The sequence below is a fragment of the Nicotiana tomentosiformis genome, chromosome 4 (assembly GCF_000390325.3).
Source record: "Nicotiana tomentosiformis chromosome 4, ASM39032v3, whole genome shotgun sequence".
Lineage (NCBI taxonomy): Eukaryota > Viridiplantae > Streptophyta > Magnoliopsida > Solanales > Solanaceae > Nicotiana > Nicotiana tomentosiformis.
In genome coordinates, this window is record NC_090815.1 from 65,769,581 (window position 1) to 65,785,417 (window position 15,837).

Sequence of the window (15,837 nt, forward strand, 5' to 3'; positions counted from 1 at the left end):
GTTCTACATCCTACTTGATAAATTGCTCCCATGCTTAGTTGAACTTGTTGACTATTTTGTTGTTACATTCTATCTCTTTATTGTTAATTATCATTGTTTGAAGTTATTATTCGTGCTATCTCTTCCCTTATTGATTATCAATACTTGAAGTAATCGTTCATGTTATCCCTTTCCTTGTTGATGTCCATTATTTGAAACTTATTGCTAAATGTTATCTCTTTTATTGTAAGTTAGTCTTATCTAATATCGTGCTTGTACATTATTTCTCTCATAGTTGAGTTATTAGGTGTTTAAGTTGTGAAAGTCGTTAACACGTTGAGGCGAAGTTGGTCATTATTGAGACATTCATCTTATTGAGCATTTTACATTCATTGTTGTTGATGATATTCTTGTATACGTTGTGGTGGATCCATGGGCTACTATTGTGAAAACATTGGTATTGTTGTTGTTGTTGGCAAGTTGTGATATATGGGCACTTGTGGTGCAAATTTTTATTGTGATATGATATTGACGCGCATGGGGCGGTATAAGGCTTGGGGTTAATGTGCATGCGGCACTATAAAGTGGGATTTATGTGTGTGTTGCTTGTAGGGGAACTACGTGATCATAAGGTGGGCTAAAGTGCATGTGGCTATTTCGAGAAAACTATTTTCAAAACCTATTTCAAATGTAAGGCTCATACGGCGGTATAAGGAAAGATTGTGATTGAAATTGAGAAATAAGAATACGAGGCGGTACCTCGGTTGTGATTCTTGATTATACAAGGCGGTACCTCGGTTTTGATTTCATTATACACGAGGTGGTACCTCGTTGTGATTCTTGCTATTTATTTCATGTTGCAAAGTGTTTTGGTGGGAATATTTCTTGTTGTTTCATTCTTTTTTGTTCTAGTAGTTGTTGTTCGTACAAGATCATTGTAGCCTCTTTAGTTGCTTCTTTTATGCTATTTCCATTGTTAATTTTCGGTACTAGTTCATGCTTTTATTTTGTTTCGTATCAGTTTTTTTTCACTTTCCATTACATATCCATATTACATTGGCATTATGTTTATTTATATCCTAGTAGGTGTCTTAACCTGGACTCGTCACTACTCTACTGAGGTTAGGCTTGACACTTACTGGGTATCGTTATGGTGTACTCATACTACACTTCTGCATATTTCTTTTGTGCAGGTCCAGGTACGTCTGCTCGTGCCGATTATTAGAGATTGTTTGCAGCTGTTGCTTGGGAGACTTCAAGGTATACCTACTCCACGTCCGCATGCCTCGAAGTCACCTTCCCTATTTTAATTCTTGTTGTATTTCTTTTATACAACGATGTATTAGATATTCTAAAATTATTCTATAGAGCTTATGACTCAGTTCAACCGATTTTGAGGAGCGTACTGTTGAGATTATCTTTTGATTTGGAAGGTTATAACAGTATTCAGCTTGTTTTAGTATTTTGATAAATTGTTTCTGCCAAGTAATTATTGTTTGTTAGGTTTACCTAGTCATAGAGACTAGGTGCCATCACGACATCCTACGGTGGGAAATTGGGGTCGTGATAAGTTGGTATCAGAGCTCTAGGTTCATAGGTGTTACGAGTCATAAGCAAGTTTAGTACAGTCTTGCGGATCGGTACAGAGATATCTGTACTTATCTTCGAGAGGCTAGAGAACTGTTAGGAAAGCTCCACATCTTTGATTCCTTATCGTGCAAATTGGTAGATTTTGAAAGCAGATGGTGAGGACATGCACCACTGGATCCGACGATCAGACACCAGCGCCCCTTGCAAGAGCCGTGAGAGGTCGGGGTAGAGGCCGAAGAGGGGCACGTGGTGTAGCCATAGCACCTACCCAAACTACGACAGAGGAGCCACCAGTAGCTCCAGTCGGGGGACAGGCACCCCAGGCGCCTATTGCCACCCCAACACCTCAGGAGACCCTCGTACTTTTCATGAGCATGTTCGATACCTTCACTCAGGCGGGGTTGATCCCACTTGCATCAGCCACATCTCAGGCTGGGGGAGTAGCACAGACTCTCGCGGCATGTACCCTAGAGCAGCAGGTCTAGGTTGATCTGGTCCCAGAGGTCAAACCGGTACAACCTATTGCTCCGGTTCAGCGCGTGGTTAGGGCAGCAACATCTGAGAAGGAGCAGCATAGGCTCGAGAGGTTCAAAAAGTACCACCCTCCTACTTTTAGTGGTTTGGCTTCAGAGGATGTACATAGGTTTCTTGAGGAATGCCACTGTATCCTCCGCACTATGGATATTGTGGAGATGAGTGGGGTTGCTTTTACTACATTCCAGCTAAAGAAAGCGGCATATCAATGGTGGCGAGCATACAAGGTGGGTAACCCATCCGAGGCAGCTTCACTTACATGGGATCAGTTTTTAGAGATTTTCTTGAGAGAGTTCGTTCCTCAGACCCTTCGGGATACATGGCGCGTGGAGTTTGAGGAGCTGCATCGGAGTACTATGACAGTGTCGGAGTATGCTGTCTGATTCAGTGATTTGTCCAGACATGTATCTGTTTGGTTTCTACAGCCAGGGAGCGAGTCCGTCGATTTATCGAGGGACTCAACTATGGTATTAAGTTAAGTATGGATTGATAGTTCGAGGAAGATACCCCATATCAGCAGGTGGTAGAGATTGCTCGGAGGTTGGAGGGTATGCGGGGCCGTGAGAGAGATAATAGGGAGGCGAAGAGGACTCGTGGTATGGGAGGATTTAGTGGTGGTCACGCTGCAGCTACAAACCGTCATGGTAGAGACTATGTGAGTCGTCCAGTTCATTTAGCACTTCTAACTTCTAGTGGTGCTCTGGTTGCGCCGAGGTCTCAGGTTGCACACCTTGCTCAGCCACTTTCTAGTGCACCTCCTGCAGGGGGTGCCTTCAACGGTTAGTCCAGCCGACCAGGCCCGAGCCAGTCCCAGCCGCCATTCCCACCGAGAGCTTGCTTCGAGTGTGGTGATACCCGCCACATGGTTAGATACCTCCCCTGACTCAGGAGGGGTGCACATTCCTAGACTACTCAGGCTCCACGGATTCAGTCAGGTCCCCAGACTTCTCAGGCCATGATTGCTACCCTAGTTGCCTCTCCATCCGCACAGCCATCTAGGGGTGGGGGACGTGCGGGTAGAGGTTGCCCTAGAAGGGGAGGCCAGGCCAGATTCTATGCTTTTCCGGGTAGGACGGAGGCAGTTGCTTCAGACTCAGTCATTACAAGTATGGTTACAGTTTGGCGTAGAGATGAATCAGTCTTATTTGATCCGAGATCCACTTATTCATATATGTCATCTTACACTACTACATATTTGGATATATCTCGTGATTCGTTGAGTTCTCCTAGTTCTATGTCCATGCCTGTGGGAGATTCTATTATTGTGGAGTGTGTGTATCGGTCATGTTTAGTTGGTATCGGTGATTTTGAGACCAGAGTTGATTTATTGTTACTTAGTATGGTAGACTTTGATGTTATCTTGGATATGGACTGGTTGTCGCCCTATCATGCTATTCTAGATTGTCACGTCAAGACTGTGACACTGGCTATGCCAGGTTTACCACGGTTGGAGTGGAGGGGTGCATTAGATTATGTTCCTAGCAGGGTTGGGTCATTTCTAAAGGCTCAGCGGATGGTTGAGAAGGGGTGTGATGCTTATCTAGCCTTTGTGAGAGATATTAGTGTTGATACTCCTACCATTGAGTTAGTTCCGGTAGTGAGAGACTTTCTAGATGTATTTCTAGCAGATTTTTTGGGCATGCCGCCTGGCAAGGATATCGATTTTGGTATTGACTTGTTGCCGGGCACTCAGCCCATTTTTGTTCCACCATATCGTATGGCCCCGACGGAGCTGAAGGAGTTAAAGGATCAGTTGCAAGAGCTACTTGATAAGGGTTTCATTCAGCCTAGTATGTCGCCATGGGGTGCTCCCGTCCTCTTGTGAAGAAGAAAGATGGTTCTATGCGCATGTGTATTGATTATCAAAAGTTGAACAAAGTTACAGTGAAGAATATGTATCCATTGCTACGCATTGATGACCTATTTGGTCAGCTACAAGGTGCCAAAGTGTTCTCCAAGATTAATTTGTGGTCAGGTTATCATCAGCTGAAGATTCAGGATCCGGATATTCCGAAGACTACCTTTAGGACTCGGTACGGTCACTACGAGTTCCTTGTGATGTCATTTGGGCTGACCAATGCCCCAACAATATCTATGCTCCTGATGAACAGTGTATTCCAGCCTTATCTTGATTCATTCATCATTGTGTTTATTGATGACATCTTGGTGCACTCCTGCAATCGAGAAGATCATGAGCAGCACTCGAGGATCATGCTCCAGACCTTGAGAGAGAAGAAGTTATATGAAAAGTTCTCAAACCGTGAATTCTGCCTTGATTCGGTGGTGTTTTTGGGTCATGTGGTGTCGAGTAAGGGGATCAAGGTAGAAAAAAGATTGAGGCAGTGCGGAGTTGGCCCAGACTGTCTTCAGCCACTGTGATCTGGAGTTTCCTTTATTTTGCTGGGTATTATCGTCATTTCATAGAGGGCTTCTCATCTATTGTTGCACCTATGACCAGATTGGTCCAGAAGGGTGCTCCGTTCAGATGGACCGAGGAGTGTAAGGCGAGCTTTCAAAAGCTCAAGACTGCTTTAACTACAACCCCAGTGTTGGTGTTGCCTACAGGCTTGGGGTCTTATACTATGTATTGTGATGCATCACGTGTTGGCCTTAGCACAATGTTGATGCAGGACTCTAGGGTGATTGCCTATGCGTCTAGACAACTGAAGACCCATGAGAAGAATTATCCAGTCCAGTACTTGGAGTTGGTAGCCATTGTTCATGCATTGAAGCTCTGGTGGCATTATTTGGACGGTGTCCCTTGTGAGGTCTTTACCGACCACCAGTATCTACAACACTTGTTCAAACAGAAAGATCTTAACTTGCGGCAGCGGAGATGGTTAGAGGTATTTAAAGACTATGATATCATCATTCTGTATCATCCCGAGAAGGCCAATGTGGTGGCCGATGCCTTGAGTCGAAAGGCAGAGTGTTTGGGTAGTTTAGCATATCTACCAGTAACGGAGAGGCTATTAGAATTGGAGGTTCAGGCCTTAGCCAACCAGTTTGTTAGATTGGATGTTTCGGAGACCAGTCGAGTTCTTGCCTGCGTGGGTTCTCGGTCTTCTCTATATGACCATATTAGAGAGCGTAAGTATGACGACCCCCATTTGCTTGTCCTCAAGGACATGGTTTATCACGGTGATGCCAAGGAGGTTACTATTGGGGATGAAGGTGTGTTACAGATGCATGGCTAATTATGTGTGCCCAATGTGAATGGTTTGCGTGAGCTGATTCTTCAGGAGGCCCACAGTTTACGGTACTCCATTCATCCGGGTGCCGCTAATATGTATAGTTCGAGTGCACTATTCAGATATTGGAGGATGTGCTTCGTGCTTATGTTATGGATTTCGAGGGTGCTTGGGATCATTTCTTGCCACTTGCAGAGTTTGCCTACAACAACAGCTAATAGTCGAGTATTCAGATGGCTTCGTTTGAGGCTCTATATGGTAGACAGTGTCGTTCTCCAGTTGGGTGGTTTTATCCAGGACATGCTAACTTATTAGGCACGGATCTGGTTCAAGATGCTTTAAAGGTCAAGATGATCTCGGCTTCGTACAGCCCAATCTAGACAGAAGAGTTATGTGGATCGAAAGGTTCATGATGTTGCATTCATGGTCGGAGAGTGAGTCTTGCTCTGGGTTTCACCCATGAAAGGTGTGATGAGGTTTAGGAAGAAGAGAAAGTTGAGCCCTAGGTATATCAAACCTTTTGAGATCCTTGAGAGGATTGGGGAGGTGGCCTACAAGCTTGCTTTGCCGCCTAGTTTATCTACAGTTTGTTCGGTGTTCCGTGTCTTTATGCTCTGAAAGTATCGTGGTGATCTGTCTCATGTTTAAGACTTCAGCACAGTCCAATTGGGCGAGGATTTGACTTATATTGAGGAGCCTGTGGCTATTTTGGATCGACAGGTCCGGAAGTTGAGATTAAAGGATATTGCTTTAGTGAAGGTTCAATGGAGGGGTCATCCGGTAGAGGAGGCGATATGGGAGACCAAGAACGACATGCGGAGTCGTTATCCTCATCTATTCACCACTTCAGGTATGTCATTATGCACGTTCGAGGACGAACGTTTGTTAAGTGTGGGAGAATGTAACGACCCGATCGGTCGTTTTGTGTAATTGCGCCATGTTACCCCTTTTATTGCTTCACATGTGTGTGTTTATGATTTTATGACTTGTGAGGTTGGTTAGTTCCGTTCCGGGAGGCTTTAGGGTTGATTTGGATCCTTGATTCTTGACTTAGAAGTTTAATTTAGAAAATGTTGACCAAATATTGACTTTTGTGAAAATGACCCTGGGACTGTGTTTTTATGACTCTGATAGCTTCATATCGTAATTTATGACATGGGCGTATGCCCGAATTTAATTTTGGAAGTCTGTAGGCTGATTTGTGCTGATTTGCCAAATTTTGGCGATTAGAAGTTGAAAAGTTTGACCGTAGGTTGACTTTGAGCTATCGAGCTAAGAATTTGATTTTGGGACTTGGAATAGGTCCTTTATGGTATTTAGAACTTGTCTTCAAAATTTGGTGTAGTTTGGAGTTAATTTGATAGGATTCAAATGCTTAGTTGTAATTCTAGAAGTTCTTGAAAAGTTCCTTGAATTTCATGCATTTTAGAGTTCAATTCATAGTTTTAGATGTTATTTTTGTGTTTCAATCACGCGAGCGAGTTCGTTTGATGTTTTTAGACTTGTATGGATGTTTGGTTTGGAGCACCGAGGGCTCGGATGAGTTTCGGACATGTTCGAAAGTGTTTTGGACTGAAGTTGGCAAAAACTTGGTGTCTGGTGCTCTGGTGTCGCAAATGCGAACACCAGGCTCGCATTTGCCAAGGTGACAGATGAGGGGGTAGTTGTCGCAAATGCGACCTCCCCTTCGCATTTGTGAAGTCCATGGGATTCCAGCATAGTTCGCATTTGTGAACAATTGTTCGCTTTTGCGAGGGACCTCCAGTTCGCAATTGCGAAGCTTTCATCGCAATTGCGATGTTGACTTAGTCTGTCAGGGTTCAGAAATGCGAGCCCTGGTCCGCAATTGCGAGGGTTCGCAAATGCGACATCTGCACCTAGTTAAAGGGCTGGGAGATGGGATTTTCGAACTCATTCGCTCATTTTTGAACCATAGACTCGGTAGGAGGCGATTTGGAGAGGGTATTTTCTCCTACAAACCTTGGGTAAGTGATTCTAATCTATTTCTAATCATATTTCATCAACATATCTTAGATTTTAAAATCAAATCATGTGAATCAAAGTGAAAATTTGTGAAACTTTGTCAAGTTTTTTAAAAATAAGAAAATGAGTTTTGAGAGTCGATTTGGACTCGGATTTTGAAACTAATCACATATATGAACTCGTGGGGTGGGCCCCGGGTTGACTTTTGTTGACTTTTTGGAAAAAGTATAAACATCTTAATTTTATCTATTGCAATTGTTATCCCTAGTATTGTTTGATGATATTGAGTCGATTTTGGTAAGATTTGAGCCGCGTGGAGACGGATTTTAAGGGAAAAGCTATTTCCGAATGTTAAATTGGGCTAGTTGAGGTAAGTGTCTTGCCTAACTTCGTGTGGGGAAACTACCCCTTAGGATTGATATTGTTTGATTCAATTGTGCTAAGTGAAACTCGTGTATGCAAGGTGACGAGTGGGTACATGGGCTATACGTGGTATTTTACCGTGTTAGGCTACTCAGACTATTTCCATGCTTTAATTGAAATTACATATCATGTTCTAAATTCTCATAGTCAATATATCCTTCTTTGTGTTAGTCTATCCTTACATGCCTTAATTGACTTGTTTAGCACTAGTTCTACATCATATTTGATAAATTGCTCTCATGCTTAGTTGAACTTGTTAACTCTTTTGTTGTTACATGCTATCTCTTCATTGTTAATTTTCATAATTTGAAGTTATTGTTCGTGTTATCTCTTCCCTTATTGATTATCAATACTTGAAGTAATCGTTCATGTTATCCCTTTCCTTGTTGATTTCCATTATTTGAAACTCATTGCTAAATTTTATCTCTTTTATTATGATTTAGTCTTATCTAATATCGTGGTTGTACATTATTTCTCTCATTTTTGAGTTATTAGGTGTTGAAGTTGTGAAAGTCGTTAACATGTTGAGGCGAAGTTGGTTATTCTTGAGACATTTATCTTATTGAGCATTTTACATTCATTGTTGTTGTTGATATTCTCGTATATGTTGTGATGGAGCCATGAGCTATTGTTGTGGAATCATTGGTATTGTTTTTGTTGTTGGGAAGTTGTGATATATGGGCACGTGTGGTGCGAATTATTATTGTGATATGATATTGACGTGCATGCAGTGGTATAAGGCTTGGGGTTAATGTGCATGCGGCGGTATAAGGTTGGACTTATGTGCGTGTTGCTTGTAGGGGAACTACGTGAAGCCGCGTGGCGTCATAAGGTGGGCTAAAGTGCGTGTAGCTATTTCGGGAAAACTATTTTCAAATCCTATTTCAAATGAAAGGCTCGCACAGCGATATACAGAAAGCTTGTGATTGAAATTGAGAAATGTGTATACGAGGTGGTACCTCAGTTGTGATTCTTTATTATACGAGGCGATACCTCAGTTTTGATTTCATTATACACGAGGCGGTACCTCATTGTGATTCTTGTTGTTTATTTCATGTTGCAAAGTGTTTTGGTGGGAATATTTCTTATTGTTTCATTCTTTCATGTTCTAGTATTTGTTGTTCGTACATGATCACTGTAGCCCCTTTAGTTGCTTCTTTTATGTTATTTCCATTATTGATTTTCGGTACTAGTTCATGCTATTATCTTGTTTCGTATCCGTTGTTTCTTCACTTTCCATTACATATCTGAATTACATTTCATACTGTTTATTTATATCCTAGTAGGTGTCTTGACCAAGCCTCGTCACTAGTCTACTGAGTTTAGGTGTGACACTTAATGGGTACCGTTGTGGTGCATTCATACTACGCTTCTACACATTGTTTTGTGTAGATCCACGTATTTCTACTCGTGCCGGTCGTTAGAGATTTTTTGTAGCTGCTGCTTGGGAGACCTCAAGGTATACCTGCTCCACGTCCGCAGGCCTCGCAATCACATTCCCTATTTTACTTCCTGTTGTATTTCTTTCAGACAGTGATGTATTAGATATTATAGAATTATTCTATAGAGCTTATGACTCAGTTCTGCCAGTTTTGGGGAGCGTACTGTTGAGATTATGTTTTGATTCGGAAGGTTATAACAGTATTCAACTTGTTTTGGTATTTCGATAAATTATTTCTGCCAAGTTATTATTATTTGTTAGGCTTACTTAGTCGTTGTAACAACCCGGCCGGTTGTTTTGAGAATTAGAGCCTCGATCCCCTAATATTTGTTTTCCCCATATTTGTTTCTGCTTTTGGGATTTGCCGGAGTGTTTGGTTATGGAATTCGGGGAGTTTTGGGACACTTGGTCCCTAGTTGCGAGTTTAAGCCTTAGAGTTTGGACCGTAGTCGAAACTATGTGAAGACAGATCCGAAATGGAATTCCGTCGACTCCGTTAGCTCTGTTGAGTGATTTTGGGGTTAGGAGCACGTCCGGAATGTGTTTTGGAGGTCTGTAGTAGATTTAGCCTTGAATTGGCGAAAGTTAGTTTTTCGGCGATTTCGGCCAATAGTGGAAATTTTGATATCGAGCTCGGAATAGAATTCTGAAAGTGGCGGTAGGTTCATAGTGTCATTTGTGACGTGTGTAAAATTTGACGTCATTCGGACTAGATTTGATGTGGTTCGGCGTCGTTTGTAGAATTTGGAAAATTTTAACTTCTTAGGCTTGAATCCGTGCTTAATTCATGATTATGGTGTTGTTCAATGTGGTTTGAAGGCTCGACTAAGTTCGTATGGTATTTTAGGATTGGTTGGTATGTTTGGTTGAGGTCCTGGGGGCCTCGGGTGTGTTTCGGATGCTTAACGGAATGAATTTGGACTTGAGAAAAATCTGGTGCCTTTGCTAGTTCTGGTGTTTCGCACCTGCGGAAGGGAGGCCGCAGGTGCGAGAGCAGCAGGTGCGGAGGGAGTGCGCAGATGCACAACTGGTGGGGCTGGTGATGGAGCATAGGTGCGCAAGTTTGACCGCACCTGCGAGCCCGCATGTGCGAAGCGTGGGCGCAGGTGCGGAGCCTGGCTGCCTTAGTGAAATGCGCAGATGCGCCAATTTGGACCGCATGTGTGGTATCCGCATGTGCGAGGAATTGCCCGCAGATGCGGCCCCAGCCCGGATAAGTGACCTTCGCAGCTGCGATGATTTTTCCGCAGGTGCGTGACCGCAGATGCGTCCCCATGAGCGCAAGTGCAGAAATCGCTGGGTTGAAGAGGCAGCTTCGAGGGTTCATCCCTCATTTTTCACCAATTCGATTTAGAGCTCGGTGGGAGACGATTTCTCGAGGGATTATGAAAGAGAACTATTGGGTAACTAATTCTAACTCTATTTTGATCATAATACATTAATGTATTGTTGTTTTCTTTGTCTAATTAAGGAAATTGAGGGTAGAAGTTTGGAAATGGGGGAAAAGGTTCCCAATTGAAAATTTGAGATTTGAATGGGAATTTGACGTCGGATTTAGATGATTTTTGTTCGAGTGAACTCGTGAGTGAATGGGTGTTCATAATTTGTAATTTTTACCCGATTCCGAGACATGGGCCCGGGGAGACTTTTTGGGCATTTTTCCTAATTTCACGCTTCAGTTTCGAATTAATTAGCTAAATTAGTTACTTGTAGTTATATTTACATTATGCAATTAATTTGAATAGATTTGAGCCATTTGGTGTCGGATACCCGTGGCAAGAACGTGATATCGAGTTGATTTGAGCGGTTTGAGGTAAGTGGCTTGCCTAATCTTGTATTGGGGACTTTCCTTTAAGATGTTTGATATTAATTGATGTGTGGGTGTCGTGTACATGAGGTGACGAGTACGTACACGGGCTATTATTGAAAAATTCTCGTTTCTCCTTTCTAAATCATAAACTATTTTTTTTCCTTATTAAATTGCACTAATACGTTTAATTGTTAAACTTAGACTAGAGAAGCATGCTTACGTGTTTTAATTGCCTATTTGACATTATGTGTGCCATGCTTAGTTAAGTCCCTACTTTCCATATATGTGTTCAGTATAAACTGTATAACTAGATGCCATACCTGCCATTTCATCTTGCATTGCATATTTAAATTTGGACTACGGACGTATTCCGGGAGATCCCCTAGCACTGCATATTTACTTTGGGACTACGGATGAAATCCGGGAGATCCCCCAGCACTGCATATTTACTTTGGGACTACGAACGTATTTCGGGAGATCCCCCAGCACTGCATATTTACTTTGGGACTACGGACGTATTCCAGGAGATCCCCCTGTACTGCATATTCATTTGGAACTGCGGGACGGTATCCCGGGAGATTCCCCACTGTGTTTACCTTGTTCTGAGCCGAGGACTCCCTTAACTGTTAAATTTTCAAGAATTTCTTTAACTGTATTACCGTAAATTTTACTTATATCTTTTACTGTTTAATTTATTATATTTACTCCGGTAGGGCCTTGACCTGACCTCGTCACTACTCGACCGAGGTTAGGCTTGGCACTTACTGGGTACCATTGTGGTGTACTCATGCCCTTCCCTGCACATGTTTTCGTGTGCAGATCCAGGTGCGAGCTATCAACCTCGTGGTTAGTGCGTGCTGCTGATTCTAGGAGACTTCAAGGTACTACTGCTTGCGTCCGCAGATCTTTGGAGTCTCCTTCTACTCCCTCGCCTAGAGACTTTCTTTATTATCTTCGGACTTTTGTATAGATCTACATAGATTATAGCAGCTTGTGACTTAGTGATAATCCGGGTCTTGGGAGGGAAATTGGGGCAGTGACAAAATCAAAAGTCGTTTCTTGCATCTTTCTAACACTACCATGTAGAGTCATTATTGATATAGAAGTAACACAAATCCGGACACCATCCACTACCGATCTCAAGCCCTAGCCATAAATACGACATGTGATTCTTGAACTCGTTGGCACCTCGTCGATAGCCATTCACTTTTCTCTAATCTCCAATACACGGCAAATACGCACTGAATAACTTGCGCTTCACCAACACATGAATAAACAAAGAAGCAACCAAGTGATTTCTTTTCCTTGCTTCACTACATCCACAACGAATAACAAGCTCGATCATTACCGAAGTCATTCTTTTCAAGTCGTAGCTAATCCACAAGCATCCCTTAGTCCAAAAACTAATATAACACATGATCCTACAATCCGATCATCGATAATAGACTCCTTCACTTGGCTCAAAGCAATAGAACACATCATCGGTAACCCACAATACCTTTCCCTCGAAGTTGCCCCCGTCCCGCACTTTTAGTCAGCTGAATACTTCATAAACTTATTGCTACACCCCTTATTTTTTTTATACGTGAAAGTACGCCATAAATAAATTGATGGAAGCTCGGAAATGAGATGTTACATCCCGCATTTTCGTACGTTAAAGTTTCATCGTAAGTTAATCGACGTAAGTTCAGGAATGAGATTATTTTGGGATTATAAACTATTTCATGCATGCATAGAAGCAATACACTTGGAACATTAAAGGATATGTATCAACTATTTCTCACCGCTTTCTTTCTACGATAAGATCTCATGCATGCCTTTTCCGTCATTATCCACATACTATAAGCAGATAAGTAAGACATCCTCGTACCTTAGACGAGGAAACAGTCGCAACACTAATATTTGTATAAAATTGCTCAAGTCTCAGTTCTTGTTATGATTGGTTTTGTTTAACAAGATTTGAGGAGAATAAGTTAACCAAGTAACGGATGTTCAGTAAAATAATTCGTACGAAGTTATACTATGTAATAGCAATGGGATTTGCAATTCTAAGGGAGCCCGGTACAATCTTTCTCAAGAATATCATACGGATTTTTCCCTACTCCGATCTTGCCGTCACGTGTTTTGTCGCAATTAATGTGTGTTAGAGGGATTGTCAAGAGCATCAACTCGGGTATGTTAAGGCTAAGCCCTTCCTTCATTTTGGCATGATCTCGTAATTACATGTATTTGATAACGAGGCATAAAGAGAAGTTCATACTCCCGAATTTATATACATTATCCTAGTCTCATAAATTACAGTATTCTCCTTATCAGGACTTCATATTTAATTGAGTATTGTCTTCTTCAAGTCAAGAGTACAGAGAGCCTATATATACAGTATTACAGTATTTTCATTACCATCGAGCTATAATCGATGGGCAGGCCCCTATTGGGCAACCTCTGATTAGATGGTAAGTTACATACCGAGCCTACTGTGGCCGAGCGCCTATGAGCGAGCCCAACATGGCCGAGATACAGAGCCTAGTATGGCCGAGCGCCTATGAGCGAGCCTACTACGGCAGAGAAGTTACATATATACCGAGCCTTATAGGGCCGGATAGCTATTTTACTTACTATATTGAGAGAATTGAGTCAATATCAGCAGGTAAGCATATCTTCAGATTATCTTTGACTCCCAGTTACTTTCAGTTATTATATTATCAGTTCAGTTTCAGCTTTCAGTTAATCTGTTACCTTACATACTCGGTAAATTATTTCGTACCGACGTCCCTTTTGCCGAGGACACTGCATTTCATGTGTGTAGATTTAGACAGACAGACGAGTAGACCTCCTCAGTAGGTGTTGCCTGAGTTCAGCTTGATCGGTAAGCTCCACGTCCTTCGGAGTTGCCGGGTCTGGGGTTTTGTGTATATCTTTTGTATATATGATATGAGTAGGTCGGGGCCCTATTCCGATCACAGTACATCCATCACTAGAGGCTTGTAAACATATCCTGTCAGTTAGTGTAGTATGTTGGGCTTGTAAGTCTTGTATGTATATTTTGTTGGTTTGCCAGCTGTAGTAGTTATGCCGTCCTTTTCGACCCAGCTTTATATTGATGTTTTGTCAGCGTTCGCAATTGTCTTGCAACGTAGCCCATGACTAAAGTATGACATTATATGATCAGAGTCCCTTAGTCGCAAGTTGGTACTCAAGGATAGGTGAGGCACCGGGTGCCGGTCTCGCCCCCTAGGTTCGGGGCATGACAAAAGTGGTATCAGAGCAGTTCTGTCCTAGGGAGTCTACAAGTCGTGTCTAGTAGAGTCTTGTTTATGGGTGTGTTGTGCACCAAACTTATAAGCAGGAGGCTATAAGGCATTTAGGACTGTCACTCTTTCTTCTTACTTTAGATTCTGTGGTAGAGCTCATTTGTAAGAACTCAATTTCCTAAACTCTATATTATTAATAATACGATGATGCCTCCATCGAGAAAGACGGTTGGTAAGAGATGTAGCTATGGAAGAGTTGAGTCAGAGGATCTCAATTTTTGCATCATGCTAATGATGGATAAATATAAGGTATTCAACAGATCATATGTGTACTAAGATGTGTAAGCTTCTTGATAAGGATCCCTAAGACAAGAATGTCTATCCACTCTTACGGTAAAAAGGAATAAGAGAATCAGAAGGTAGACACAAGTTTCAGCAAGTAAAAGAAGCAAGATGCAAAAGGGTACGAGCTACCCAGCCAATGAATATTATCGCAGAGGAATATAAGCCTTTGGAGTTACCTTCAACAATAACATAGGTATGTACAATTGGCCACACCCATCTCATTTATGCCCTATGAGGGCTAACAGAAGTAGTATAAGAGAAGGCAAGATATCAGGATCTAGCTGGGGTTAGGGTAACCCAAAATGGTGGATGGATTGTTAGCGTTAGCGAATATTTCCGAAGGATATTGCAAATATGCTAATGGATCTCCTTATGAGACACCAAGATAGTGTACTCTAAAATAGTACAGGTAGGTATGAGTACTACAAAGATAGGTACTGGAAGCCTTGAAGGGATAAACATTGCCTTAGTATGGCTCCCGTCCCTAGTAGATAAGGAATGTTAGGCAACCCGAAGAGCCAGTAGATTGAGCAAGGGGAGCTAAAAGCAAAAGAATGTCTTGTTCGAGTTTTCAGAATAAAGTGATAGACATAAATGTTAGCGGAAAATAATAAGAGAGTTAATGAAGCATTATGAGTAAGATGTGATACATGGATGACAACGGTAGATCAAAAAGAAGACAGTATTATAGAGTCGACAGTCAAGTGAAGGAAAAGACGAGAGGTGACATGCCTTGAGACAACAAAAGTGTATAGGCCATAAAGTCATATCCTCATTTCGAGAAATAAGTTCGTGACTCCAACGCAACTACCAGAAGGAAAAGTTAGACCCAGAGTACTAGAAATCAGTATGGGCTAGTGAACAAGATAAACTAAACATAAATTAGGGACTGAGTGAGTTGATAATGGTCGATATCATGAGAATTTCAGATTTTGTTCCGACGATAACAAAATGAACAACAGAAGAAGATTCATGAGAAATTCAGAGAATGGTCATTCAGGAAGATGCTCCCTAAAGCAAGCAATGTGAGCAAAGTTCAGTTTAAGGGATTGTATGTGCTAGTAATACTAAGTTTCACCCTTGCGAGTAAGAAAATTTATTATCCTTGGTATAGAAGGATTACCGCGAGGCGAATAAGGGTCATCGATGATGTGAAAAGACCCCAAAGATAAAGAGGTAAAACATCTATACGTAGATCATCGTAGCACTAAATCATAGTACTCCCCAAAATGGGGGAATATGGAGTGATGTGGCATTAAGTCAGAATTAAGTGGTTTTAGTAACTACGAA

At 41.9% G+C, this 15,837-nt stretch overlaps 1 protein-coding gene across 1 annotated transcript; it reads left to right on the forward strand.

Moving 5' to 3' along the window:
* The first annotated feature begins 1,721 nt into the window (after positions 1-1,721).
* LOC138909839 (uncharacterized) lies at positions 1,722-2,486 on the forward strand. The gene is made up of 2 exons (XM_070201056.1): positions 1,722-2,048; positions 2,106-2,486. The coding sequence occupies exons 1-2, from the start codon at positions 1,722-1,724 to the stop codon at positions 2,484-2,486; spliced, it is 708 nt and encodes a 235-aa protein (XP_070057157.1).
* The last annotated feature ends 13,351 nt before the right edge of the window (positions 2,487-15,837 follow it).

Bases quoted from the DNA above. Each gene is read 5' to 3' on its own strand.
- LOC138909839 (XM_070201056.1), top strand. From the start codon at position 1,722: ATGGTGAGGACATGCACCACTGGATCCGACGATCAGACACCAGCGCCC. The intron at 2,049-2,105 runs GTCTAGGTTGAT...GCTCCGGTTCAG, and splicing joins CATGTACCCTAGAGCAGCAG to CGCGTGGTTAGGGCAGCAAC.